Below are 26137 nucleotides of genomic sequence, written 5' to 3'. Positions count from 1 at the left end.
AGATTTATCTTCATCTCGGTTCCAGAACGCTCGTTGAGAACGGAGGGGCACTGCGATGTCGCTGGACGTGTCATGCCAACCCAAGAATGCAGGCGGCGTGGTCGTCCTCGACAAGATCTTCGAATCACACGTCGCATATTGTTCGCGCAGTGCTGTTTTCATCGCGCGAACCGATGTTGTTCGATCGTGTGACAGAAGGTCTGCTAGTTTGGATTTCCGTGCCTCTCGTCGTCGTTGCGATGCCGACGGACAACAATGCCATCTCATGGCGATGGACACTTGCACCGACAGCCCAAGACACTAAATTCGTCCAATACGATTCGGCTTCTGCGCCATCGTCTACTTCGTACTCGGACGACGCGGCCATGCTCGTCCCATCCGACGACCAACACGCCGCGTTGGCCGACCGCAATCAAATGCTCAATTTTGGTCGACCAGGATACGAGCACGAGTGGGCCCCCACTGAACACCAAGCGTCAGAAACCCTCGCTATGTCCACAGAAATGGCTTCTCCACTTGCCCTGGCCAGAGCGTGGTCGGAAGAGCTGGTGCAGAGCTTGTGGACACCCCCGCAAATGAACTCCCAGGTCGCCCTGGAAGGAGCTGTCGTTGTGGGTTTCGTGGCCATTGTAGCGCTGGTCGTGACCCGCATCTACATCCCCTCTGCCCCGATATCGATGTCGTCCTTCGGTGACCAAGACGACGAGTTCGACGATGTGTACCACCCGCTTCTCTAGAGCTCGCAACGTGAATAATTTTTCATCATGAAAGCGTCTATATTTGGCCGCCCTGGGCATGTTTCGAGTTTGCCACACTTCCATGCGCATGGGGTCGTTCAAGTCGACCAAGGCATGCGGATCGCCCTTTGTCAAGGAGCTGGCTCCGTCGAGCAAACGCATTCAACAACTGATGGATGACCAGGAAAATGCGTACGTGCAAGTGATCGCCCCGGAGCCTGAGTCGCGCGGACCGGCTCCACGGCTCCATCGCAGCCACATCGTGCGCGATCGATACTTTGCCGCCGCTGCCGCTACCATGTCCAAGACAACCCACAACCCACCCAAGAGCAACCAGCGTCGGCGCGATTCCTTCAAGCGGGGTGCCGAATCGTCCGCCTCGCTAACGCCTCCAAGGCCCTCGTCGGCCGTGGCCAAGCCATCGAAACAATCGTCGTTTGAACACCATCGGCTGTATCACTTCTACAACCGCCAAGTGTTTGCGTTGGGAGGTGAAGCGAGCGACCAGCCAGGCTCGAACGCGAGCCTGCAGTACCAGCTCAGCAGCGCTACGGATGGAAATGTTGATGGCGCCCGCGTCGACTCCAACTCGGACGAAGATGACGTGTTCGACACGGCATCTGCCGACGACGACGGCTTTGACGAGAGAGTTTTAGATTCCAATCCACCGACGGACGACTTGTACGACCAGTGCTTTGACGTATGTGGTGGATGATGAATCCCGTGGTCTCGACCTCTCACGTGGGCATTTTCCAGGTGGACTGGGCTGCCAGCCATATCGAGAAAGTTGTCAAGGATGGCGTCGAGTGCCGTCGCATTTACGCAGCCATAAAGCCGCATTACCGCATCCTCGTGGGTTTGTTTCGGCAGTTTGCCACCTGCGCTCCGACGGCCACGGTACGACTCGCCCCATCCTGTCCTGTTGCAAACGGATGCATCATTATCCAATATGCACAGGAGCCGCTTCGATTGACGGCCAAGGTGAAGCTGCTCGAGGGACTCAACGTCGTGGTCCCCGACCCCAGTCGCCACGGAATAAGTAAGTTCTGTTCCACGCGCCGCCACTTGGCTGAAGCCTCATTGCCGTAGACGACCAACCGATTCCTCGCCACAGCTTCGTGTCGTTCCTGGTTCACGTCGCTCAAGTATACCTCAAGCGCGAAGAGCTCGTCGGGATGCTCAAGCGTCTAGCCCGAGAAGGGCTCGATGCGTCGGCCGCCTTCCATCACCTCTTGCATGACAATATCCTGCCGTATGCGGCCATCCAAGACGGCGCGCATTTTCGCCGCCTCTTCCACGACCACGCGGCCATCCAGTGCCTTCACTTCAAGTACATTCAGGCAACGACCAAAGTGTTTCAAGCGCATGCGACGCTCGCGACCAGCGACCCCCTGTCGAGTTCCGGGGCACGCGATCCCCCAAGCAACGTTCGCTTTCTCAAACTTGCCGGCTTCCTCGCGATACTGTCTCAATTGCATCAAGTGCGTGATGGCTTGTGAGTTTGTCTTATTGGTGGATGCCATGGCGCTGCTTTTCCCATAGATGGACGCCAAATTGGACGACGCCAAAGCGACGCAAATTTTCGTGTCGTGCTTGCCCGTTTGGCCCGACGAGTTTGCGACGGCTGCGCAGGAACTCACGTTTGGTGGGTTTCAAGAAGCACTCACCAAGGTGCTGCTGCTCCCCTCGTTGACGCACATCCGTAACGCACCTCTCCTTGCTCAGGTCGCGTACACGGCATGCGCGCTAGCTCTGTGCAATGGGAACGACGACGTTTGCCCTGGACGACCCAACTCGGAGCGATGCACTTGCCCCGCAAATGCCACCGAGGATGGCGAGCGCTACTCGATCCACGTTCTTGCCGACAAGCTACAAGCGATGCTGACGAAATGCGGGGCTCCCGTCACCCGGCGGGCAAGGCGGCAATCCGTTAAGCCAGACTCACTTGCCAAGTTCGTCCATGCTTCGTCAAGTTAATTAAGTTTGTCCGGCTTACATGGACGTCCCACCAGCCTGCTGATGAGTTTTGCCACGATGGAGAGACTGCTTGTTGGCAGGCATCAAGTGCCGTTTGGGGAAGAAGTTGAAGGGACCTGTCTACCGAGAGCATGTGCTAGCAAACGACAGATGAATGGGGGAACCCCTGGAGATGTTTAAAGGTCCATCTGATTGTCGGTGGTGCAACGTGCTTGATGTGCCAGGATCAGCTTGGAATTCGATGCCATGACGACGGCTACATCCATTGGTGTCATGTCGAGCGCCCGCCGCACCGTTTCCAGGGATTCAGGGCAATGGAGCTCCAATATTTCGAGCCCCACGGTTGGCTCGGTCAGATTGCGCTGGACAAGTGCTTGAACCAAGAGATCTTGTGCTTGTTTGAGCGGACAATGCTTCGTCGCGATCGTCTACGCCGTGCACGACACCTGTCATAGCGAGGCACGCCATGCATGTGTTCAACCTGTACTGGCATCGCTTCGTCGCACAAGTCGTCGCCATCGTCCCACAACTGATTTGAATCTGCACCGACCCGTGTTAGTCCCCAAAGCGTGACAATGTCCGAGTCGAGACACCACCGTGGCTGCGTCGAACGTGGGTGCGCAGCACAGTGGCGTGGTCCAAGTTCACTTGGCTCGCCAAGTCCAGCGCAGACATACCCTAGTCGATGAATCGTTCGTTCCGTCACAAGAATTGCTTCGATGTATCGACGACGACGGCCGTACCTTGTAATTCAGCGCAAATATGTTCGAACCTTGGTCCATAAGCCACACAACGGTGTCGATGTGCCCATGCGCCGCTGCTTCGTGTATGCACGTGTGGCCGACACAATTGGTTGCATCCAAGTCGATGCCTCGGTGGACGAGCCATGCCAAGATATCCGTGCGCCCCCTCCTCGCCACCAAATGACTGTGCGTGTCGAGCTATACCACGTTTCCGTGAGTTCTCACGATGCCAGGTGCACCAACTACCGTGGCCGGATCTCGCGCTGTCACAAAGAGACTGCCAAACAAATCATAGAGCTGGTCCATCTCTCGCATGTTGGCTGCCCGCGACGCTTGCATGAACATGCTGGCACTGCATTTGCTGGTCATCGCTTGATTTCGCAAGATGAATCGTCGTGTCAGTTACAGTTCGTGAAACGAACGGGCAGTTACAAACCACCTTCCTGCCGCCGCGATGTCCAAGGCCAAGGCGAGCGCCGCCCCCAAGTTCGAAGTCCCTGAAGTGGATGTGAACCCGTTTAAGCTCGCGGCCGTCGGCAACCTCCAAATACTCAAGACTCTCGTCGACCCCACGGGCAATAAAGACGGCGAGTACCAAGGCAAGCCCATCGACGTCAACGCCAAGGATATCTATGGGTGCACCCCCATGATCTGGGCGGCTCGCAATGGGTACTTTGACGTGTTTGAGTTCCTGGTAGCCCATGGTGCTGACATCGAGACGGCGTCGTTTGGGGGTATGACGGCACTACACCACGCCGTCAACCACTGCCGCCTCAACGTTGTGACCAAACTCATCGAGCTGGGGGCGAGCATCGATACCAAAGACGACAGCGGCAATACTCCGCTGCACTTGGGTGCAGGTCGGGGAATCCTAAACCCTGTCCTCTCTCTTCTAGCCGCCGGCGCCAACATCAACGAGACCAACTCGCAAGGGGTGACCCCCCTCCACAAAGCTGTCAGCGCTGGCCACTTTCCGTGTGTCGAAAAGTTGCTGGAAAATCGAGCTGATCCCAACGCGGCGAATGCCGAAGGCAACACGAGCTTGCACTTGGCAGCCAAAGGCGGGTTTGACAACATTGTCCATGCCTTAATCGACGCCAAGGCCAACATCACGCTCAAGAACAAAGCGGGGAAGACTGCCAAAGACATCGCTCTAACACCTGAAATAGCCAAGCGATTGTAGTACGAACGTCATGTCAAGTACAAGACACTTTGTCGTGCAGACAAGGCAATCGTCAAGGACCCGTGCGGTAGTCCCATGGCCGAACAGGGCTATCATACACCGTTCGCGATGGCTTCACGGGGTCCGCGCTGCTGCATCAGGCACAAAGTTTATGACTTCTTCTTTTTAGCATACTCGTAAAAGAACGTGGGCAAGCTCTTGTACGCTTTGAACTCGTCGTCGTCGGGATCTACGACAGAGTTAGCTCGATCGCACGATGTGGCATCCACCGAGTAGTACCTGCTGGCCGACTTGTATTCTCCAGGCGTGCTTCGTACAACGCGCTCACTTCTTTGCCATACCTACTCCGATTGCCATGTCGTCATACGTCGCGCCGTCAAAAACTGGCGCCATCATGATGTACCTGTCCCACGTGATCATGATGAGAAACACGAAAAAGAGGAAGAGCAGAGAGAGCACTCCAATAATCTTGGTCTGGGTCGACGTCGATTCCCCTGCATGTGCAGCACTCTCGTCAGGTGCTAGCCGCGATCCGCTCTGTCATACCGAAAATGTCCATCTTGGATTTCCGCAACTTTCCGGATAATGAAAAATCCAAAGGCAAACAAATGAACTTCCCGACCGACAGAACGACATCGATTGAGGAACAGGCGCAAGGTGCCATGAAGGACGGTGGCGCAGCATTCATAACATCGCAGAGACAGCGCTGTGATGGACATCTGGTTGAGCAAGCAATGCGCTGTTGGATGGCTACTGATGCATACACGACGGAGCTGCTGTTCGTGCTGGCAACTCGGCACAGTGTTGGTTGGCACGATCATCAAGTCGACGGGGTGGAGGAACAGAGGCGGAGCACGTGGGGCGTTGGCACAACGGAAAGTTGCGGCGTGCGATAGCGTTACTGTCGAAAGAGCGCCTTGGTTCGTCCTCCGCAGGTTACATTAACAACTCCGCGCTGAAAAGAGAAGCTTGGTGCAGCACGCCCATCCTACATACGCTATTCACGCAGATATCGTCTCTTAACGGCGGGCCCCGCCACATCCCTTCGGCGTCCTCCCCGCTCAAAATGGCGCCAGAGTACGTTGGACTTGCAAATGTTCTGGCCGCCCGTGCCTACGAGTTGTGCTGCTGGACCCGACCATCGACGAGATTATCCAACATTATGGTCGTGGCCACCTTGACCTACCCGTTGGCTTGTAACCAAGCCACAGTGGGGCCAACTTCGTGCCACCATTGAACGACCCAACAGCCATCTACAAAACGAACAGGTCGCTCCAAGGACGACTCAACCATGTAGACTCGATCGAATTCGTCAATGGAATCTGGATTCCTTCTGTCTTTATTATGCCGGTGCTCGAAACCCCAACCGACGAATGAAACCGGATTCAGCGGCGCTCCATATCCCCCGCGCCGATGTCGCTGCGGGGCATCGTGAGTCGCTGGTTGTGGCGGCGCAAGGAGTGTTTATCGGAAAGGTCGTCACGCCAAGTTTGAAGGCATCCTGTACAAGCTTCGAACCGATGCCATGGCGTTTCAATGGCCGAAGTCGGTATCGTTGGGGACACCGCACCTTTTGTACAACACAACGACGCCAATCGTAGCGAGCCACGCAACTAACCGAAGGGGGTGGCCTTCAACGGAGATGCTGCTGTTCGAGCCATTCATTTCTTCGCGCAGTCGCCTGTCGTTGCTTCGTTTTCTCGGGCGCGTGCGGGGTCCAAGCCTATATAACGTCGTCACCGCCGCCCAAGACCTTAGACATACTCCAGACGACGTGAAAAGAAAAGCGAGGCACAAGTGAGTCATTGGCGCAAGAGCTACACTCGACAGGAATGGCGGCACTCGCTTCTTGATTTTCTCCGTCGAGTGGTTCATCTCGGACGGGGAGGGTGATCACGGCATGTTTGAGCTACCAAACTCGCGGAGGTTGTCCGTCTTGAGCTCGTTGCCCCAATACACAACGTTGGCATGATCGTGTGTGTGTTTGATGTAAACGGGACTCGAGTGCCCGCCTCCCATCAACATGTTGTCATCGAGAGCGCCATCGACTTCATCGCGACCACAGTCAACGGGGGGTCACCGTTCCAGCAAGCCCGCTTTCTTGGAGAACGGTATACGTCAATGGAGCGAAAGAATGCGCAGTGCAGCCTACGGTGCATTCAACTTGCAGCCAACAATGGAATGCCATTCTTCAGGGTTTGCCAGTTCGCACAGAGCATTCCCACAAGAGTCGCGCGGCAGATGAAGTCGGTCGCCGACCTGCACCCGCCTCCATTCAAGCTGCTTTGACCTCGAGAGTACACACCATGCCCTGCCAGCTATGTACTTGCATCGACGCTCCAATGTGCGATTGAATTCTGCATTCGACCACGTATTGCGCAGGAGGAGGCATCCACGTGAAGTTGGCTCCTGGTTGTTCTCTTGCTGGTCCGAGCGAACCCTCCATGAATACTTGGCTGCAATTGTCGGTGCCGCAGGCGCCAGGTAAAGAGTGCTTTCTGCTTGCAACCTGTGCTCGTCAACGCGGCTGAGGTGGTTCGCCCGGTGCCCCTTGGCCAGTGGATGGCATGCCACACGCCTCTTGAAAGTTCAACATTTTTCTCACTCGCTGCTGCGGTCCGTATTGTAATGTATCGTAAGATGCATGTCAATACATACAACCGCATCATACGTCCATTACGGTAATGTACAGTGTACGAGCTGGTGCCCACGTGACCTACCAACGGAAAGATTGCACGATCGCCGACACTGCCGCCGACGCCCGACACGATGCCGACGGAGATCCTCGACTTTGCGGTCGGCACGATCATCGGCAACATCTCGACGGCCGTTGTCCTCACACTTGTGTACTACAACTTCATCCTCTTCGAAGACTACTTCCGCGTCATCATTTGGGCCTTCCTCTTCAGTCAGGCACTGCGAGGCGCGAAGGAAAAGATCTGCCGCCTGTTGCGCTATCTCAGCCGCGGCAAGGAAATCCAACGCGACGTACGTGACCACTTCATGTAGAGGCTATGAAGGCAGTTCCATCTCTCTCACGGGATCGATCTGTGTCCAGGGACTCTTGTACACCGTGTGGACGCAAGCAATCCCGTACTTTCTTCGTTCGACGACGCGACGTCCCAACAGCCCCGACGACGCTCCTGTGGTTGTCCGTCCGCAGGACAAGTTGACAAATCTCATCATGGACAATGGGATATTCATCTTTGCGTGGATCGGTGGCGTCTCGATCTACGTTCGCATGTTCAGCTTTGTGTCGTTCCTGCAACTGTCCGTCGGCATCTTGATCGCGGGGAGTCTGGCCGTGTGGACGCTTGATCGCCGCGTGTTTTACTACCGCTTGTTTATCTCGGACGACGTGCTCGTGTCGTTGTTGCTCATCCTGGGTTGTTTTGTGATCGTAAGGCGGCCGCACGTCTCGATCCTACGCACGTTGATCGTGCCTGCGGTCGTAGGGATTCTTTGTGCTGTTTTACCTCGGCACGGAAAGCTACATGGAGGGATCGTTGGCAGCATCTCATGTGAGCCGATGGATCCAAACGAACGTTGTGAACGATGAGCGGACGCGCGCGATGTGGACCGAGCAAATTGCCAACGGCAAGGCCATGGTGTCGTCGGCGATCCATCGCGTCGAAGGGTCGTACAACAACACGATATGGTTTGGACCGCTCAAGACGATGGTGGTATCATATTATGAAAACCCTGGAGCCAACCAGTCGCTGCAAGCCGGCACGTCGGTCTTTCCGCCCAACATGACGTGGGTGCAGGTAGGGTGTTGAAAAAGGACGACCCTGCGCACCTCGGGTGGTGCAAACGTGCGTAGGCATGGTCGTTTGCGTACGCACAACTGAGCGATTTCAACCTGACGTCGGTCGAAGTGAGCGACATGACGTCGAAAGGACTCGAGTACAGCGGCATGGCGGTCGGGTCGGTGATTCAGCTCGTGTTTGTGCTTGTCGCGATCGTCGTCGCGTTCGTCAGCATCGGACTCAAGTCGTTCTTTTTTGTCACGTCGCTGTTCTACCTGCTCAGCGCCAAGTGGGACCCTGTCGAACGGGTGAGGCCGCTCGTTGGACCGGCCATCGCGCCTTGCTCCTCCAGTCGTGGCATGGCCGAGGCGCATGCGATGGTCGCACATGCCTCATCGTATTCAACTCGTATTAGATTGTCTACGATTTGATCCCGATTGCCCCCGAGAAACGACCGGCCATGGTGGCGTCGCTCCGACGTGCGATTGAAGGCGTGTTTTTCCTCCCCATGAAGATATCGAGTTTGCATGCCATCGTGTCGCTTGTGTCGTTTTCGATCGTGGTACGCTGTCGACATGCAAAAGCAAATGCACGGGCGCTCACTCGTTGTGCGTCGTTTCACCACAGGGAACGGACTTTGTCTTTCTCGGGACGCTCCTGTCGTTCTTCATCTCGATCGTGCCGATCATTCCGCCATACTTGATTTGCCTGCCGTACGTGTGCTTGCGCCTCTCGACGTCGTTCGTACCGGCCATCTTGCTCTTCGTCGTGCACTACTTTGCGTTTACCTGGATCGACCAAGTGCTGTACGAGCGCAGCTTGACTTCTATCAACGCGTATATTTCAGCGCTCAGCGTTGCGTTTGGCGTGTATGTGTTTGGCCTGGAGGTAAGTCCGCGTGGCGTGGTGCATGTCGACCGTGGATGGCGGCCGTTGACGGTCCATGTGCGGCAGGGCGTCGTATTTGGCCCGCTTCTTGTGTGCGGGGTGAATTGGGCGTACGAGATTTCGAATCACGGTGTCAAAGCTGCCACGACCGACGAGGAGACGTCGTCGTCGCCGCACGGACTCGACGGCCAAGACAGCATCTTCACGAGCGCGTACAAGGCGATCTCTGGCGGCCTGCGAGGCAACCTCTCGCGCGGGTTTTCGTTCGACTCGTCGTCGGACCATGCGATTTGCTTCGACTTGGAAGTTCACCGGGACACTCCGGGTACGCCGCCGTATGTTGTGCGGTACATTGCCAAGAAAGACTGGAGCTACGAGTACCTCGTCAAGAACATGCGCCACACGCTCAAAGTTTGGAACGTTCGCGGGCTGTATGCGAAAAAGAACCACGCGCAGATTTTGAGTGTCGAGCACATCTTTCCCAAAGAATTGATCCAGGTCGTTGTCCAAGACGAGCCGAATTCGCCGCTGTCGCACCCCCTTCCTCACGTCGAAGAGTACAGCAGCAGCAGCAGCCATCGCCCTCCGATGCACCATCTAAACGTGAAGCAAAGCGGGCGAGGGGCAAAGGGTGGCAGGGTGCTGAGTCCGTCAACGACCCCCACGCTCGTGCGCCGTCGGTCGGCCAACACCACGCCTCACAGCAGCAACCGTACTCATGCCACATCGAATCATTGTGTACGTATTTCCACTCTGCCTTGTCAGAGTGCATGACCTGTGCTATGTGCTGGATAGCTCGTGCCTCGCCGTTCGTTCCGTTCTAGCGAGTCGGGCTCGTCGTCGACGCACGGCGATTCGGACGGCGCCGTGGACGAGTCGTCGTCCCCTGCGGTGGTGCCCTCGCTCAATCGATCGTCCACAATTACAGTGGATCCCGAGTCGGATTCGTTCGATGGGTTCCACACCGCCGCTAGTGCGAGCTTTCGAGCGGCACTGAAAGGTCTCCGCATTCAATCGGATGTCTCACCACCTGCGGACGTGCAGGATCCGCACAACTGTGCCATGGAAGCGTCGCTGTACGAATCGGCGCCCGAGGAGCCGACGTTGCCCCCGCCACCAGTCGACAAACCAGTGACCAATCCAACGGATGACGGCGTCACAACAGCACCAGTCCTCGCGCAGCCGCCGCTGCACTCGCCAACAAGTCCCCTGTACATTACCGAGAAAGTCACGACTTTGCGCCAACGCAGAGGGAGCGTCACGATGGACAGTCCGACCGCCGCCAGCGACCGGTCCACGAAACCAGGGCTGTGGAAGTCGATATTTAAACCGAGTTAGCGAGCGACGATTGCCGTGAATGGCACTCAACGTGGTGCCGTGCTGAGCACACTCGATTCAGGCAAAAACACGCTGGTGCTCAACGCCACCGAAGGTCTGGCATACAATCACTCGCAGAAAAAGACACAGTGCTGGCACGTTGCAGGCGCTGGGCGCCGCTTGGCACATCCATGCGCTCATCGTACACGCGTCCTACTAGTCCTCTCCAAGCAACGTCCATCGCGTTCGTGCGTCTGACAGGGCATGCAATGCGTCGTCGTCGTTGGCATTTCTTTCAATAGGATCGCACTAGAAAAGTTTGCCGGGGTTCAAAATCGCGTGTGGGTCCAACGCATGCTTGATGGCGCGCATCACATCCATCGTGGGTCCGCCATGCTCGAGCTCCAAATACTTTTTCTTGCCCAGACCAATGCCGTGCTCGCCAGTGCACGTCCCGCCGGCCTTGAGCGCACGCTCAATTAGTCTGTCGCTGAACGCTTGGATCTTGGGGTAGTCGTCTGGAAGGAAGGGCAGCATGACGTGGAAATTGCCGTCACCGACGTGGCTAATCATCGACAGTTTGAGATCGTTGTGAAAGGTAGGAAGCATCGCACAGACCCAACGATGTTGCCGATCAGGTGGGACTGTTGCAGGTCTGCTTGGGTATCGACGATCACTTGAGTCAGCTCCGACAATGGCACGCACACGTCGGTGGACAACCCTTTGCTGCCAGGCACCAAATTCTAGACGACCACCTCAAGCACGGCATGCGAAAGGCCATCGCTTGGCCTGGCACGTACCAACGTGGCGTACCATGCTGCATGACGGGCTTTCATCAATTCAGATCGCTCTTCGGTGGAAGTGGCCCACTGGATCTTTTGCACTTGGTACTCTCCAGTCAACGCTTCGACCTGTGCACGAAACGTTAGGCATGGCGTGTGCACTTGGACAAGTCGACCAGCGCCGTTTGATTCTCAACGTCATCCGCTGTGCCATTCAGCTCAATGACCAACGACGGGAGGACGGCGTTGTCGAGTTTCGAGTATCTGTTGGTTGCAGCCATCGTGTGCTCGTCCATGAGCTCCATGCGAGCGACAGGAATGCCCATCTGCATGATCGCTGTGCATGTGTCGACCGCCAGTTGAATGGACGGAAAGCTGCACACTGCAAGTCGTTGGATCTCTGGTACGCCGTGGAGTCGCAACTCGACCTACAGGCGTCACTGCAGTGAGATGAAATCCACGCGCGTGTATTGTCCATGGCATCTGAAGTTGTTTGGGATTCAAACTAGGAAGCCCTCCACATGCAGCGCCTTGATGTCGCACCTCTGTCACAACACCCAGTGTGCCTTCGGACCCGATCAAGAGGCGTGTGAGGTCGTAGCCAGCCGACGACTTGCGAGCTCTACATGATGGGTTCCAGATCATGGTCGGTCGAACGGACGGGTGCTTTGACCGACTTACTTGGATCCCGTTTGAATCACGTCGCCGTTGGCAAGCACCGCAGTGAGCGCCAACACGTTCGATTTCATGTTGCCATAGCTGAAGAATGATTGAATCGGTGATGGCTATATAACACCGACGTGGACGTACCGCACAGTGGTCGTGCCAGACGCATTTGTGGACACCATGCCTCCCAACGTAGCGTCGGCGCCAGGATCGACGGGGAAGAAAAGTCCCGTGGCACGCAGCTCCGATTCGAGCTGGAGACGGGTGACCCCAGCTTGGACGCGACAACTCATGTTCTCGGGCTCGACCTGGCACGGACAATCAGCATGACGGGTCGAACATGGGCATATGGAAGGTCAGAACAGCCACATGGAATCCAACGTACTTTCAAAATCGAGTTGAGACCGGTCAGGTCGAGGGAAATACCGCCGCAGACGGCAGAGATGTGGCCTTCCAACGACGACCCCGCGCCAAACGGAATCACGGGCGTTTTGGTCGATGAACAGATCTGCAACACTTTGGACACTTCCTCTGTGCTTGTGACAAACGCCACAGCGTCCGGCGGCGGCGCGCTGTGATACGACTCGTCTTTGCCATGATGCTACGAGTCAATTGTCAATTCCTTTGGCCGCTCGCGTGTCCACAGCTCCACCTCGCGTACAGACATCGCTGTCGAGAGGCGGTCGCCCAAAAGCTGGCGCAGCTTTTCGACGGTGTCGGGAGTCGCATTGCGCGGCGACAAGCCTGCGGAAAAGTAGCGTCGATAAAGTGCTGAGGACGAGCGATGCAGCAGCATAATGGAACTCTGTCGAGTGGCCAACGTCTTCCTTGGATACATATCCCGGTGTCAGAAAAACGAACCCAAGATCGTCAGGCCCAATCCGGTAAGTTTATCCGTATTCGAGGATGGCACTTCGGTGCGACATTTGGCCCGCGAGGTGCTGACGGCTTGGCCGAGGCGTCCACATGCAGCGACCATGGCGCCGTCGTAGTCACAGGAATGAGCGACGCATGTCGGTGAACGTGTGGCATCATTTCGTCAAAGGACGCTTTTACTTTGAGCTGCAGGCGTGTTGCGCTGCCTCGAACACTATCCGCATGCAAATCCTCCTCATCCAGCACATCCTATATCGCATGACACTATAGATTTGAAGGGTGCGAGAATGCCTTGGGTGTTCAGCGCCGATGCAAGTCGCTGGTGCGAGTTGTTGTCACCTGGAGCCACCACGCCAATGCACCTCTCATGTTGTCGGTGGCCCAAGCAATTGAAGCTAAGAAATTCAGTGCGTGAAAGCCGACATGGCAGCAGCTCGATGCCTCACACCTCCATAGTCTTCTCCACCGCAAGACCATGGACCTGTGAGCATCAGTCGTGGCTAGAGCAAGGGCGACAACTTCCTCGTGTGGCAACCCACGTGGACGCGCCATCCCATAAAATAGTTGCTTCAACGATATTATCCGGATAAAGATGTATTGACCGGAAATTACCAACTGAAACGTCGCGCGCTGATTTGGTGCCGCGGATGCCGGCGGCCGTCGGTGGAAGTTGATGTATTCGCGCAATAAGAGCCTCTTCATAAATGACATTCGCTACACCGACCAGAGCTCCGCACCGCCCTTGCTGAAAAGTACGACCCAATGGACCCAGGGCTAGTTGGCTAGTTACTTGCTCACTCATGGTGGCACATGCTATAGGCGCAACAACGCATGGAATGACGTCGACCGAAGAGGTTTATCCTTACTCTGCCTGCATCTACATCCACGACATTTCTCGTGCCATAGGAGCGCACGCATTCACCGAAAGCCACCCAAGGAAACAAAGTCCGCCAGCTGCGAATGTTGCCGCAGAAACGTCAACCTCGTCCTTCCCTGCCGACAAGGGGCGGAAACCACGTCCCCGACACATTACCCTTTCCAACAACACTTGTACCTACAACGACAAAACAGCCGCACAATCCCATCACCAAGCACACTCTGCAAAGCAGACGAAAGGTCTATGGGGTTCCCCCCAAATCAACGCTGCACGAGACCGTCGCTGCGTCGAGGAAGCGCCACCTCGATCCGTTGGACGCGCGTACAATCCAAGCAGCTCTGCAGCACGATGTGTCCGAGATTCAGGTGTTATCGATCGTCCATTATAACCTTGCTTCGCTTGGCTTGATCGAAACGTGACCTCTGTTCTGCCATCCGTCTAGGATACAATGCACCGCGTGGCCAAGAACATCCCGATCCAGTTCCTCATGGAAACAAACCACCGCGACTTTGCGCTCCAAGTCGCGACCGAAACAGTGTGGCGCATCTTGGTGGCCAACTGGACGTTGGCGCAAAGGCAGGCCATGCACCAGTGGCTGGTATCGTCCACGCGCTAACTGTGTCAAGGTCCCGCCCAGCTCACAACCATGTAGAAGTGGACGCTGCAAGCTCGACAACTCGATCATGTAGCCAAGCGTCAACTGCTCGAGAAACAAGCCGGTACGTCATGGCGATGAACGAATGCTTGGACGTGTTGGTCGTAGGCCTCGCGAGGTGTTTGCACATCGCCCAGTCGCGGCTCCATCGATTCATGCAAACAAGGTTCTACATGTGGCACGGCGAAGCGAATCGGCGAACGAGCGAGCTTCGTGTTAACATGGCGCTGTCTATTCAGTGTGCATGGCGCCAGAAGCTTGCACGGCATGCCGTGGCGCACATCCATGCCCGACACGATCGAATCAAGCAGCACCATGCTGCCACTTGCATCCAGCGGTACGGCCATCTCGTCGCGTCGATTTCACCTTGCTGCACAATGTGGATGGTGCTATGGCGTCTCTGCAGCATTGCCTGAGTCCTGATGTATTTGTGTGAAGCCGCGTCCGAGGAATGCAGGGCCGGCGTCGTGCCAGTGGCGTGGCCTACGCCACATTGACCCGAACCAGTGCTCGAATCATCCAGCGGGCGTTCCGGCGATTCATGGTCGCGCAGCTCCACTGGCGCCAAGTGAAACAACTAAGGGCACTGGACATTCAGCGCGTGTGGCGGGGAATGGAGGGGCGACAACGAGCAGTGGCCCGTCGGCAGGTCGTTCACGCCACTGCCATCGACTTTTACAACGCGGACGCAGCAGCATCCTTGATCCGATGCACGTCATACCTCTGTGCCATCCTGGCCATTCAAAGGTGTATCCGGCACCACTTGGCGCGGCAACACGTTACCACGGGACTGCAAACGCTGGCACGTCGGCAGCAATGCTTTCCACGCATTCGTCTTCAAGTACGCACGATGGACATTTTGAACTTTTTTGGTCATGCATCCACATTCGATAGCGGTCGTGGCGGCGCTACCGGCGCGCGGTTCTCGCCGGTGCCGTGGATGACGTCGTGCGCACGCTTGTTGTCATGGCCAAACACCTCGCAAGAAAAGTCGTACATCACTGTGCAATGCTCGCCCGAGCCAAGCAACGGCAACGTGCCACCGCCATCCAATGCCTCGTTCGGGGAGCCCTCGCTCGCATGCACGTAAACGCTGCACAACGCGACACGTGGACGGCGCTGGACCGTCAGCTGCCTCGTTGCGACAAAGCGTATCTTGAGTGGGACGTCCTTACCGCCGTGGAACGCACCAAGTGCGTCGTCGTGTGGCGGCGAAAGGTCTCTCGGTGGCGAGATGCATGTGCAACGGACATCCAGCGAATGTTTCGTGGGCATGCTGTCCGCAAGGTGTACCAAGTGCGACAGCGTGCATGTGGCGAGTTGCGGCACTTGCTGAATCGCCCGGTGCACCGATATCTGCGGCGGCTCAAGGCCCGCCGGGTTCGGGTACGCGGTGAACGGAAGTGGTCAAAGCTGTAACGATAGAGTCTGTGCGCGTAGGGCCGATGGAGGCGCCACCACCACACAACCCTTGCGTCGACTGTGCTTGCGTGGAAAGGCATCACGCAGGCCCTCCAGCGTATCAAGACTCTCCGGCACAGCGAACGGCAGCGCCACGTTGCGCAATGGCACTTTGAAAAGAAACAGCGGCGACGGATGCTGTATCACTGGGGCAACTGCGTGCGAGTCCAGCAGGGCCGTACACATCGAGCGATGCTGGCCACTCATTTTTCCAACCGGCACATCTTGACACGGGCCATGGAGGTACGAGATGGGGTTTTGTGTCCATACAAGCAAACGACGTGCTCGCAATGACAAGTGTTCAAAAACGTGATGGGGGCGACCTCTTGTAGCAATGGAGACGTGGCACGCTTGTGGAGATCCTCCAGCACATTGTGTGCAAGCACGCGATGTTGGTGGACGTGTTCCAGCGGTGGGCAGGTCACACAGCGCTGTTGAAGCGGGCGCATCAGCTGCGGAACAAAATCCACGGACGCATCAAGGCCGATCTCGTAGAGCATTGGAGGCAACTCCACATTTTGCATCACGTCCTTGGCGCCATCGCGATCGAGCACGCGAACCGAGCCCTCGCTCGATCTCACTTGACGGCATTGCGAACCTTGACTAGACGACATCTTCTTGGTACGACAGTTGCCAAAGTTTCCCACCATGCTGGCAGCAATTGATCACGACGAATTGCATCTATAGTGACCAAGCGTTGCATTCGATTGGGATCGCGAGATGGCGTCCACGCGTGGGTGGAATGGGTGGGCGTGCTGCAATTCCACCGAGCGCAGCGGGAACGGGGGCGGCTCTTTCGCATTCGCCACCTCTTTGCGCAGTGGCAAACGCTTCCAGCTCTTCAAAACGCAGCAGCGTGTCGTCGACACCGCTTGGACATGTTTGCAAATGCGTGGAAAGCAAAGCGAGCACTGGTGCAATGGGTCGATCGGACCGACGTCGCGCGAGAATACCATGTTCTGCATGGCAAGTCGCAAGGGCTGTTTTCACGCACGTTCCGGCGGAAAGCATTCGCAGAATGGTACAAACTGTGGGCCGAGACAGCTGGGAAGCGGCGCATCGCGAGCGCGCTTCGCGTCCAAGCCGCGTGGCGCGGTAAACGCGGACGGCGGCAGTTTGCCAAGGCCAAGGCATTGCATCGCTACAAGGTTCGTCCATCCCTTGGCTTGCTGAGTGCGACGCATTGTCTCGTTGTAGATGGCCAAGCGCATTGAACGAGGGGCTGACTCTCCCGAATGCACAGTGGACGGCATCACAACGCTCCTGCAGACCAAGCAGTGGGTGATTCTGTACGCGTATTTGCCTTGGGAGCCACCGACACTGCCGCAGCGACGGGCATTCTGTACGATCGCCACCAAGCTGCACCTCAAGCGCGACATCGTGTTTGGCTTTTGCGACGCGACCCAACTCGACCCTGGCACGATGTGCGTATTGGGCCACTCGTGGTGTGCATTCTCACGGCGCTTCGATCGTAGGGTGAGCCTAGCGACCCGCCTCAAGCTCAAGTCGCGGCTGCCATCCATTTCAGTGTTTTGGCAAGGTCGGGGACCCGAGAACGAAACCCTGCGCGATCCCGCGCGGCGCATCGCTCGCAGGTTTACAAAAGTCGACATGCAATTCCATGGCTTCGTTGCCATGACGTCGGATACGCTTGGAGCGTTTGTCGACCAACTTTTTCAAAATGCCCAGCACGCTGCAGCCACAGATATCCAAGCCATCTTGCGAGGCACCCTGGTCCGCATGCGAATCTACTACGCAAGGCAATACCGCCACCGCAATGTTGCAACGTCGATCGTGTGGTGGTGGGTTCCGTGTCCAGTTGCTGCTCCGATCCATCCATCGCTCGGGTTCATTCATGATGTTGCAGGTTCGTCCGGCAGTGCCGACGGCGGCGGCATAAGAATGCGACCAAGCTCGAGCGGTGGTACCGGCGCCGAATGGCGCAACATCGAGCGTGGAACACGGCCAAGGCGCGTATGGTCGAACTGCGCAAACCGGTTCAACTGATTCAACGCGTCGTGCGGCACTACTTCAGCAGAGTTCAGTACGGACGAGCCAGGTGCGCTAGATGTACCCGAGATCTGAACGCTGCATATGCATGGGATGGCATAGGGACGAGCGACGAGCGACGCCGGAGCTGTACCCCCACGCTGCGTTGTGCATGACGTGCGAGCGCCGCGTCGGCATGACAAAATGCACCGACTGCGACGAACCGTACTGCGACGACTGCTTTGCAATGTTTCACCAACAAGGAAGTCGCGCCGACCATCGCGCTGTCTCGATGGACTTTATTGCGATGGACAAGAACTGGTGCATGTGTCGCCGGTGCCATGTTCGATCTACTCGACGCGTCTGCGTGGTATGTCTTCGTCTCATTTGGTTGACCGGCGAGCTCAACGACGAAGAGCCATCGTGGTACTTGATATCGGACGGTGACGATGCCGTTGTAGGAATGCAGGATCGGGCTGTGCATCTTGTGTTTTGAAAAAGTCCACTCGATGCGATCTGGCCTCCATGGCCACCGCTTTCGTCGCCCCGTCAAGCTCGTCCTCGACGAAACCAAACGCAAGACGAAGCGGCGATTCCAAATGCCCATGTTACTCTGCTCCGACTTGGCGCAAGACGTTATCACGCAGCATGGATGGCCCACAAAGAGTCGCGTTGATGCAGCGGCGGCAGCCGTCGAAGCAGCTCGACTCGCCGCCGACTCGCGCGAACGCCAGATCCAAGCGATCTGCGCCATGCTGGAGAAGCCCGTCCTCGATGCATTCCAAGTGTACGACCCCGACCACGAAGGCTTTATCGGCATCGGCGAGCTGCGGATGCTTTTGACGCAGGAGCTGTGCATCCCGGTCCGCAAGCGAGATATCCAAGCGATTGTGGCAAACATCGACATCAATCACGATGGTCACCTCGGTAGGCTCTTGCCAATCTCTCCAATCGTTTGAGAAACCGACTTGATCTCCTCCTCGTGTCTGTGCGCAGGATGGAACGAGATCGTGCGGTGGCTGGCAGTTCAAGTGGTCGACGGCACCTTTCGCGGTACGTGGCGTCGTTCGAGGGCAGGATGGCGTTGTCACGCGCGTGCATGTGGCAGGCCCCGTTCGTGCGGTCCGACGAAGTCAATTGCGCGTGCACAAGCGATATCGCAACGCGGCGCAGCGGTACCGCGAGTTCCAGCGCGCCTTCCACGGTCGATTCCCATCGCGTCGCGCGAAGAAGCGCATGGTGTCGCTGTACCCTGACGTGGGCCAACTCCACCCCGTCGACGACTTTCAGCGAAAGAAGCACGTGTTTTACCGGTTCCTTCAAACTGGTACGTTCGTTTGGCACGCACGGTCGATTGTGGCCGCACGTTTGCCGCTGTAGAATTCGCCATGGCTTGGATCTTGGACGACATCCACGTCATCGACTTGGACAACCAGATGAAAGTGTTTGCAGACGTGTTTGTCCCGCGGTGGAACGCTGGCGCGTTGGGCTACGACTACTACTACGACGGCGTCACATTCGAGCACAAAGCAACGCTGTTTGAGCAAAAATGGGATCGCGACCTCCACAAGTATGTGTTTTGGAACGTGGCGACCCACGACGCGCACTTGGTCGACCCGCGGAAGGAAGACGTGCTGTACGCGATGGCGTTTGACGCGTTCAACGAAGTCGACGTCGACGGGCAAGTGCCACATGAACTTGGCGACGAACAATTCCTCGGGGGTGGCTCATTGGCGACCCATGCATTAGGTCGGGCGACGTCGACGTGAACGAACTCTACACCTTGCTCAACGAAAACCTGTGCGAGCCCATGCCAATGCACCAAGTGATCCAAGTGATGCATTCGATCGACCAGGATGGCTCGGGCACCATTAGTACGACCGCGCGCTTGCAGGCATCGTGTGCATGCGATCGGTGAGTCACCGTGGGTTGTTGCGCGGTAGGTTTCCACGAGTTCTATGCGTGGTACGGGTCCGAATACAGTCAGCAGCACGTCAAGTCGGTCAAGCATGACGGGTTGAAAATGGCGCTGCGGACAAGACGCAATGCCAAGCGACTAGGTGACACTTCTGCCATGGGAGGCACATTCATATGGAGTTTTTTCTCGAGCAGCTGCCAAGAGCTATCGTGCGGGAGTGAAGCACGGGTCGATGATGATTCAAGGCGTGAAGAACCGCATGGAACAGCGGCGACTGCAAGCCGACTGTGCCAACGCAGACCCAGAAATGGTTGAGCTCTTGATGGAGGTTCGACCGTTCTCGCTTGGAAAATGCCGAATCCCACTGGCGCATCTCAACGACATGGATGCAGGGCTATGAGAAGCACATGGTCCAGAAGGCGCTCATGATGAGCCACAACGACGTGAACAAGGTGTGTGTGCGTGTGCGTTAATGTCGTGCCGGGAATGAGCGAGATGACCGTCAGGCTCGCGACTGGCTCGCACACAAGAAGGAAGAAGCTGCGTTCGATGCGGCCAAGAAGCGAGAAGAGCTACGACGCCGCCGCCAAGAGCAACTGCAAGTGCTGCGTGCAGTTCAAACGTCGACCAAACAAGGTCTCGTCAGCGTGGCATCCGCGATCAAGGCGATGCTGTTCGGAAAACCCGCCAACGGAGACGCAGAAGTACGGACGCCACATGGACGTCCGTGCTGTAACGTGTCTGTGGTGTGTGTGTGCGCAGGTCGATGCTATTCTGAAGAACCTCAAGATGGAGATCGATGGAGCGCGAGAGATCGTCCAAGACGAGCTGGACCCGCAGTACTGACAAGGGCTGGCCAGACCACCCACGCATATACGTGTCAGTCAAAGCGTCGTTGTTTCAATCAACCTGCGTGAAATTTCTCCATCTCGCGCTCAATCTTGGCGCGTTCGAGGCCGTCGTCGTCGCTGCCAAAGACCTGCGCCGACATGTACTCATCCCAGTCCATGTACCACACCGTGAGAGCATATCTGCAAAACGACTGAGCCACACTTGGACATGCAACGAGACGTACCTCTTCACAGTGGTCGGTCGAACTTCGTGCGGGTTGCGACCGTCCGAATAGAACAAGAGCAGGCGGTCCAACAGCGGAGTCACGACATGAGCGTCGTCGCCGTGGTAGAGGACGAGCTCGCCGCCGTGGGGTAGCTCCCATGACGGATTCAAATACAAGATCGCAGTGACCTGCCAAAGCCACGAAAAAGGTTGATGTTCAGCCGTGGAGAGATGGCAGAGGTCGAAGGAAGACGGAGCGACACCTTTCGTCCATTTCCGTTGGGGTTGTCGCAGTGCTTGACGTACGATGCTCCGTCGCCGGGGTAACATGTCAGCATGGCTTTCTTCCGCATCAACGCACATCTGCCCGTGGGGCCATGAGCCGTCTAGACTGCAAAGAGATGGAAGTTTTACGCTGTCAGCTCGTCGGTCGCCAATCGCTCGATGATCAACCGATCTAGTTGCCGCAATGTCTGCGACACGATCGGGGGGCACTCGGGCTCGGTCCCGTCCAGCCACAGCACGTCGTCGCCCCGGACGGACGGCTTTTGGTACCGCAGATTCCGCCCGGTTTTTCCGCCCGCGAGCACCCCCCTTTCAAACGAATACGGGCCGCCGTAGGTGTGCAGGTTGTCGAGGGTTTCGAAGAGCGCGAATGCCATCGCATGGCCCAAGAACGCATCGAGCACTGCGAACTGGTTCATTTCCAGCGTCGCGCCGAGGGCTGCAATGGCATCTGGTGACGGCAGCGGCGGTAAATTCAGGTCGCCAGGCTTGTTGGTCGGACGATGGTTCGTGGGAGGGTCCACTGCATGTATCATTCATCTCAAGGTCGACATGCACCATCCCAACGAGTAATCATGACGTACCACTCGGTTGACCCAACGACAGCGCCAAGACCGCTCGATTCGCAGCCTTTTCAACTTCTTGACGTTGGCGCTCGGCGTGGTTGTAGTCTGCGAGGGCGACGTGTTGCTCATGCTTGGCGCGATCCACAGCCACGGTGAGCTCGTCCACTTGGTCTTGCAAGGACACTTTCCATGCATGTAAGGACGCTAACACTTGCTGGGCTTGGACATCAAGTGGGTCGATGGGCTTAGGTCGTGGTAGGATGCTCTTGGTTACGGACATGGTCATGCTGCGAAGTTTGGTCGCCAGGCATGACGGGTGGTACAACTCATAGACGAAGCGACTCGCATGAGCAAATGACTTGAACGTATATGCTGCTGGAGAGGAGGCAAGGGGTGTCAAGTAAGCCGAGCCACTAAACGACAACGTGTGTGATTCAAACACGGGCAAGCTGCTGAACGGCCATGCACCGAGCTCTTCAGGGCACATCGTTGGGTGGTCCTCGACCAGTTGGTCTTTGTCGAGGAATCGAATGCGGTTGGACCAGCTGTCGACTGTGTACTGTGTGATCATGGCACGGGTGATCTCGTGCGAGAGGGGAACGAGGCCAGAGGGTGTGAAGGCCACGACCTTTTGGAATTTGTTGTGGACGGTCATCATGCTGGCATGCTGCACGAATGTTAGGTACAAATCCACTTGCTCCAAACATAGAGTGGATTGAAGGCTTTGGCAGATAGGAAACAAGTGGAAGGTGACGTTGGGGCACCCGACGAGACTGATTTTGGTCAAGGCGGGTGTCTGCCGCAGAATCCCCCATAGATCCCGGTCGGTCACGGGTAAGCCGTCTAGCACCAACGTCTTCATGATCGACTTGACGGGAATTTGGTCCAATACATCGTGGTGTACCAGCCGACTGAGTACTGAGTTGAGAAAGCGATCAAGTCGACCAGTTGGTGGCGCATGGGACAATGTCATGTGAAACCACAATTCTGCACACATGGTCGACCTTCGACAGGACTTGCAAAGCAAGCCGCATTTTGTCAGATATTCCCAAGGCGTCAAGTACGGCAAGAACCTTGAAAACATGTCAAGGAATAGCTTGTGATGCATTTGCGTCTCGAGAGCGCCCTCAACGTCGAAGTTGAGCTCGGTCAAGTCCGTCAGTCGCTCTATATTGTTGTCATCCTTGTATTGAATGGTCCACACAATGGGCTTCTCGTCACAGTCGTACGCAATGTCCACAAGTGTGCATTCGAATACCATGCCGTCGAGCTGCCGGAACGCAGCGCATCCAATCGATGGCCCCATGCTGGTGGAAATGCCCCTTCGTCACACCCGAGGCGATCTTTGGAAGGATCTGATTGGTGGAACGGAATCAATACTTCGTGTTGATTGGCTAGATTTGCCAGTGGAAGGCTTTTGAATTTCACTCGAATTTGGAAGGTTCGTGAGTGTCGGGCGCCATGTTCGAAGGCCAAATATCGGGCACGACCACACAATTGCTACCGCCATGCAAAAGGAAGGCTTCAAGAAGCAACCGCGCCAGGCCCGTCGTCTGTCGGGATTCCTTGCGCACCATGCTGCGTCCATCGCGTCGGCGTATTGCCTCTATCGAGTTTATGCGTGGGGTTCGGTTGAGTACTACCCCTTCGGAGAGGCATTCCTGGACACGCCACCCCTACCCATGGCCCCAAACTCGTGTCCTTTCAAGTTTGCGTCTTCGACGAGCGGGTTGATTCCGGTGCAAGACGCTGTCCACGTTCCGCCAAACACTGCCTTCGTCATGCTAAACGGTGCGAACGAAGGGATGTGGGTGTCCTGGGGAGATCACGACAGCACTGCCAAGCGCGATCTATCGATGTGTTCGCAGGCTTTGGCGTCATTTGGGGCCAAGGCGTTTGGCAACCATGGAGTCGACGTCGACCATGCTACGCTATACGATCAAATGGGCAACGCGCTCGCGGGGCAGCCATGGGACGCTGTGGTGACCGCAACGCGCGTGCACGTCCTTCTCGACCAAGAGGTGTGGGTGTGGCCGGGCATTCATGTCGGCCACGAATGGAGCGTTGATGGAGCGCGCATGAAAACCCTGTCGTTGTCGCCCAAGGTTGGCATTGCCCCATGACAAACGGGCACTTCCACTGGCTGCGTAGGCAATCTTCGTCACCAACTTCCTGACGGCAGATGAATGCAATCGCGTGGTGGAATCTGGCAAAGACATGTTGGAGCCGTCGCCCACCGTATCCAAGCATAACTTGAAGGCCCTTGAGCGGTACCGCACTAGCTCCACAGCCTTCATGGGGTACGCCAAAGCCGCTTGACGCCCTCGTTCAATGCACTTCACTTGCAGGCACTTGCCGTTCGCGCAAGAAGTTAAAACCCGGGGTGCGAGTTTGGCGCGGCTTCCAGCACGCGACTACATCGAGGACATTCAGCTCGTGCGATACGAAGCTGGCCAAATGTACAAGGCCCACACCGACTACTTTACGCACGTCGACGTAGCGGACGAGCTCAACCACCCAGCGTCGAAATCGTTTTCGCATTGGATCCAATGGGTCCAACAACTCAACGTGATTCCTCCCAGCCATCCGTTGTACCCAACGCACACGAACGAATTCGAGTTGCAGCTCGCATCGCTGCTGCTTCAGCCGAACTCGTTTGTGAACGACGCACTGTGGACATATATTCCACCGGAATGGAAAGCGTGGATGGAGAAGCACGTTGCGCTGCAGTCGGACTACATCATTTCGTCGATGGTGGCCGCGTTTCAGCCCGTGAACCCCGTTGTACCTCTTAGCTTTATTCGGCAGAGATGGGAAGAGGTCGTGGGAGTCCCGGCCGCCGTCTTTCGGTAGATGCCCCCATCGCCGTGTACGTGTGTGGCTCATGCAACTCGATGCGTAGGTTTCCGCTGCTGGCCAAGTACATCGAACCAAATCGCCACGCCACCTTGTTCGTATATTTAAACAATGTCGGCGACGGCGGGGAAACCGTGTTCCCGATGCATCCTGGCTTTGACACGCCGATCAACACGACGTCCGCCCAAGACATGCCTGAATGCTCCCGTGGGCTGGCCGTGCGGCCGCAGCAAGGCAGCGGCGTCCTCTTCTACTCGAAGCACCCATCGGGTGAAAACGACTATCGGAGTTTGCACGGCGGGTGTCCACCGGCAAAAGGTACGCTATCGTATGCACGATGGATTTGGCATTCCAATTTGCACAGGAAGCATCAAGTGGGGCAGCAACTTGTTCATGTGGAACGTGCCTGCCGAGCGTGGCCAGCGCCTGTGGAAGCTCTGGTAGATTGGTGGCACAAAATGTTTTCTGTGGCACAGCCCACACGTGGACATTCACTAAAACGCTTTCGTATGGTTGTCGTTGGGACAATAGTTCGGTGCCCCACTTACAACGGTTGGCGATGGTTGCTGTTCTGGCGTAACTTGAGTCATCCAGTAGCTGCAGCAGAGTTTGGACAGACTTGAGTAACCTCGCTGCACAAACTATCAATGGATGCCACTTCGCGAACCAAATTGTTAGAGGCGTAAGTTGGTAACATCCGTTGAGTACATCATGAATCGTGCAGCGGAGTAGATATCAGCTCGTTTAGAACTTATGGCCAGCCCAGCATCCGCTCGCACTACCATGGCACATCGGCAGGCGAAGGACTGCACCAGGTCCAAGCCTTCACAGCTCCTTTGCATCTGAACAACAACTCACGATCGCTGTGGACCACCGGTCGTGAAGGGCGGCGTCAAGCCCACGAAAACGTCGCGACCGTTTGCGCTGGTTTCACGTGCCATTCTTGGCTCGCCACTACCGCTCGCACTTCCTTCGGACCGATAGGAATGAATGTTTTGGGAATGATGGGCTTTTCTATTTCTGTCATGCGAAGGTCAGCGAAGTCCCGTCAACATCCTAGCGAGCTGCTACATTGCCATCTCGACCGACCCCATGTCATTCTTCACGACGTTCGACTCGTCCAAGACGACGCGCATCCAAGCAACTAGTGGTATGGATTGGATACATACCCCTCCTTGTAACCTAGTGACCGCCACGATGTAGCCCAGGTGTTCAACGTACTCAAGCGCGTCGAGCACTGGCCTGTGTGGGATGTCGACCTCAAGAAAGTCATCCTGGACACGCCGACGTCGACGCCACTCAACGACACCAAAGGGACGCTTTTCATGAAGAACTACGGTGGTGGCGAGCATCCCTTTGCCATTCAGAACGTGGACGAGTCGCGACATTTTGAATACTTCACACGCCTCCCAGGCGCTGATTCTGTGTGGTACTGGACGTGGAGCGAAGACACCAAGGATGGCTTTGTTGACATGAAGATGGGCGTTCGAGTGCATGGTAGTGCTGCTTTGCTGTGGCGTGGAGCGCTGGCCCCTTTTCTTGGAGGGGCATTCGAC

At 56.5% G+C, this 26137-nt stretch overlaps 11 protein-coding genes across 11 annotated transcripts; 6 read left to right on the top strand and 5 right to left on the bottom strand.

The window, feature by feature from the left end:
* Positions 1 to 239: 239 nt before the first annotated feature.
* H310_00756 (hypothetical protein) lies at positions 240 to 737 on the top strand (the record flags this gene model as incomplete). The annotated part of the gene is made up of 1 exon (XM_008863640.1): positions 240 to 737. The coding sequence occupies one exon, from the start codon at positions 240 to 242 to the stop codon at positions 735 to 737; it is 498 nt and encodes a 165-aa protein (XP_008861862.1).
* Positions 738 to 795: 58 nt separating this feature from the next.
* H310_00755 (hypothetical protein) lies at positions 796 to 2714 on the top strand (the record flags this gene model as incomplete). Its single annotated transcript, XM_008863639.1, has 6 exons — positions 796 to 1437; positions 1494 to 1634; positions 1695 to 1776; positions 1827 to 2218; positions 2280 to 2408; positions 2463 to 2714. The coding sequence occupies 6 exons, from the start codon at positions 796 to 798 to the stop codon at positions 2712 to 2714; spliced, it is 1638 nt and encodes a 545-aa protein (XP_008861861.1).
* A 176-nt stretch (positions 2715 to 2890) lies between these two features.
* On the bottom strand, positions 2891 to 3802 carry H310_00754 (hypothetical protein; the record flags this gene model as incomplete). The annotated part of the gene is made up of 5 exons (XM_008863638.1): positions 2891 to 3142; positions 3202 to 3254; positions 3311 to 3392; positions 3458 to 3655; positions 3704 to 3802. The coding sequence occupies 5 exons, from the start codon at positions 3800 to 3802 to the stop codon at positions 2891 to 2893; spliced, it is 684 nt and encodes a 227-aa protein (XP_008861860.1).
* Positions 3803 to 4087: 285 nt separating this feature from the next.
* On the bottom strand, positions 4088 to 4606 carry H310_00753 (hypothetical protein; the record flags this gene model as incomplete). The annotated part of the gene is made up of 1 exon (XM_008863637.1): positions 4088 to 4606. The coding sequence occupies one exon, from the start codon at positions 4604 to 4606 to the stop codon at positions 4088 to 4090; it is 519 nt and encodes a 172-aa protein (XP_008861859.1).
* Positions 4607 to 4789: 183 nt separating this feature from the next.
* Positions 4790 to 5199, bottom strand: H310_00752 (hypothetical protein; the record flags this gene model as incomplete). Its single annotated transcript, XM_008863636.1, has 4 exons — positions 4790 to 4869; positions 4920 to 4981; positions 5044 to 5134; positions 5187 to 5199. 4 exons carry the CDS (start codon positions 5197 to 5199, stop codon positions 4790 to 4792), a joined length of 246 nt encoding a protein of 81 aa, XP_008861858.1.
* Positions 5200 to 7373: 2174 nt separating this feature from the next.
* Positions 7374 to 10703, top strand: H310_00751 (hypothetical protein). Its single transcript, XM_008863635.1, has 8 exons — positions 7374 to 7628; positions 7699 to 8040; positions 8096 to 8407; positions 8464 to 8697; positions 8805 to 8951; positions 9017 to 9277; positions 9344 to 10015; positions 10073 to 10703. The coding sequence occupies exons 1-8, from the start codon at positions 7410 to 7412 to the stop codon at positions 10613 to 10615; spliced, it is 2730 nt and encodes a 909-aa protein (XP_008861857.1). The 5' UTR covers positions 7374 to 7409; the 3' UTR covers positions 10616 to 10703.
* A 151-nt stretch (positions 10704 to 10854) lies between these two features.
* Positions 10855 to 12885, bottom strand: H310_00750 (glycolate oxidase, subunit GlcD). Its single transcript, XM_008863634.1, has 9 exons — positions 12695 to 12885; positions 12428 to 12643; positions 12187 to 12350; positions 12058 to 12135; positions 11920 to 11998; positions 11553 to 11804; positions 11395 to 11505; positions 11213 to 11337; positions 10855 to 11159 (listed from the first exon to the last, which is right to left on the bottom strand). Exons 1-9 carry the CDS (start codon positions 12878 to 12880, stop codon positions 10904 to 10906), a joined length of 1467 nt encoding a protein of 488 aa, XP_008861856.1. The 5' UTR covers positions 12881 to 12885; the 3' UTR covers positions 10855 to 10903.
* A 314-nt stretch (positions 12886 to 13199) lies between these two features.
* On the top strand, positions 13200 to 21104 carry H310_00749 (hypothetical protein). The gene is made up of 25 exons (XM_008863633.1): positions 13200 to 13670; positions 13738 to 13772; positions 13825 to 14160; positions 14238 to 14393; positions 14448 to 14514; positions 14559 to 14787; positions 14889 to 15291; positions 15345 to 15836; positions 15891 to 16154; positions 16244 to 16532; positions 16599 to 17059; positions 17109 to 17335; positions 17387 to 17713; positions 17779 to 17970; positions 18024 to 18270; positions 18362 to 18827; positions 18897 to 18953; positions 19009 to 19227; positions 19281 to 19581; positions 19650 to 19774; positions 19844 to 19960; positions 20013 to 20146; positions 20211 to 20270; positions 20325 to 20522; positions 20581 to 21104. The coding sequence occupies exons 1-25, from the start codon at positions 13592 to 13594 to the stop codon at positions 20662 to 20664; spliced, it is 5565 nt and encodes a 1854-aa protein (XP_008861855.1). The 5' UTR covers positions 13200 to 13591; the 3' UTR covers positions 20665 to 21104.
* Positions 20723 to 23031, bottom strand: H310_00748 (hypothetical protein; the record flags this gene model as incomplete). The annotated part of the gene is made up of 5 exons (XM_008863632.1): positions 20723 to 20849; positions 20894 to 21063; positions 21138 to 21237; positions 21289 to 21682; positions 21744 to 23031. The coding sequence occupies 5 exons, from the start codon at positions 23029 to 23031 to the stop codon at positions 20723 to 20725; spliced, it is 2079 nt and encodes a 692-aa protein (XP_008861854.1).
* A 172-nt stretch (positions 23032 to 23203) lies between these two features.
* H310_00747 (hypothetical protein) lies at positions 23204 to 25559 on the top strand. The gene is made up of 5 exons (XM_008863631.1): positions 23204 to 23830; positions 23877 to 24025; positions 24074 to 24574; positions 24628 to 24899; positions 24946 to 25559. The coding sequence occupies exons 1-5, from the start codon at positions 23234 to 23236 to the stop codon at positions 25023 to 25025; spliced, it is 1599 nt and encodes a 532-aa protein (XP_008861853.1). The 5' UTR covers positions 23204 to 23233; the 3' UTR covers positions 25026 to 25559.
* Positions 25560 to 25673: 114 nt separating this feature from the next.
* H310_00746 (hypothetical protein) lies at positions 25674 to 26057 on the top strand (the record flags this gene model as incomplete). Its single annotated transcript, XM_008863630.1, has 3 exons — positions 25674 to 25731; positions 25785 to 25951; positions 25995 to 26057. 3 exons carry the CDS (start codon positions 25674 to 25676, stop codon positions 26055 to 26057), a joined length of 288 nt encoding a protein of 95 aa, XP_008861852.1.
* Between the last annotated feature and the right edge of the window lie 80 nt (positions 26058 to 26137).

This window comes from Aphanomyces invadans (genome assembly GCF_000520115.1).
Source record: "Aphanomyces invadans strain NJM9701 unplaced genomic scaffold supercont1.1, whole genome shotgun sequence".
Classification (NCBI taxonomy): domain Eukaryota; phylum Oomycota; class Saprolegniomycetes; order Saprolegniales; family Verrucalvaceae; genus Aphanomyces; species Aphanomyces invadans.
The sequence above is the reverse complement of the archived record's forward strand: the minus strand, read 5'-3'. Positions and strand labels throughout refer to the sequence as shown.

Excerpts from the sequence above, each read along its gene's own strand:
- H310_00751 (XM_008863635.1), top strand. The coding sequence starts at position 7,410 with ATGCCGACGGAGATCCTCGACTTTGCGGTCGGCACGATCATCGGCAAC. Across the intron at positions 8,408-8,463 it reads CCAACATGACGTGGGTGCAG|GCATGGTCGTTTGCGTACGC; the intron begins GTAGGGTGTTGA and ends AAACGTGCGTAG. Across the intron at positions 10,016-10,072 it reads ATGCCACATCGAATCATTGT|CTCGTGCCTCGCCGTTCGTT; the intron begins GTACGTATTTCC and ends TGTGCTGGATAG.
- H310_00750 (XM_008863634.1), bottom strand. The coding sequence starts at position 12,880 with ATGTATCCAAGGAAGACGTTGGCCACTCGACAGAGTTCCATTATGCTG. Across the intron at positions 12,644-12,694 it reads CAGCGATGTCTGTACGCGAG|CATCATGGCAAAGACGAGTC; the intron begins GTGGAGCTGTGG and ends ATTGACTCGTAG. Across the intron at positions 11,506-11,552 it reads TTGAGAATCAAACGGCGCTG|GTCGAAGCGTTGACTGGAGA; the intron begins GTCGACTTGTCC and ends TTTCGTGCACAG.
- H310_00749 (XM_008863633.1), top strand. The coding sequence starts at position 13,592 with ATGTATTCGCGCAATAAGAGCCTCTTCATAAATGACATTCGCTACACC. Across the intron at positions 17,336-17,386 it reads CAACTCGACCCTGGCACGAT|GGTGAGCCTAGCGACCCGCC; the intron begins GTGCGTATTGGG and ends CTTCGATCGTAG. Across the intron at positions 19,961-20,012 it reads ACGCAATGCCAAGCGACTAG|CTGCCAAGAGCTATCGTGCG; the intron begins GTGACACTTCTG and ends TTTCTCGAGCAG.
- H310_00747 (XM_008863631.1), top strand. The coding sequence starts at position 23,234 with ATGCAAAAGGAAGGCTTCAAGAAGCAACCGCGCCAGGCCCGTCGTCTG. Across the intron at positions 23,831-23,876 it reads CCCTGTCGTTGTCGCCCAAG|GCAATCTTCGTCACCAACTT; the intron begins GTTGGCATTGCC and ends CTGGCTGCGTAG. Across the intron at positions 24,026-24,073 it reads AGCTCCACAGCCTTCATGGG|GCACTTGCCGTTCGCGCAAG; the intron begins GTACGCCAAAGC and ends CTTCACTTGCAG.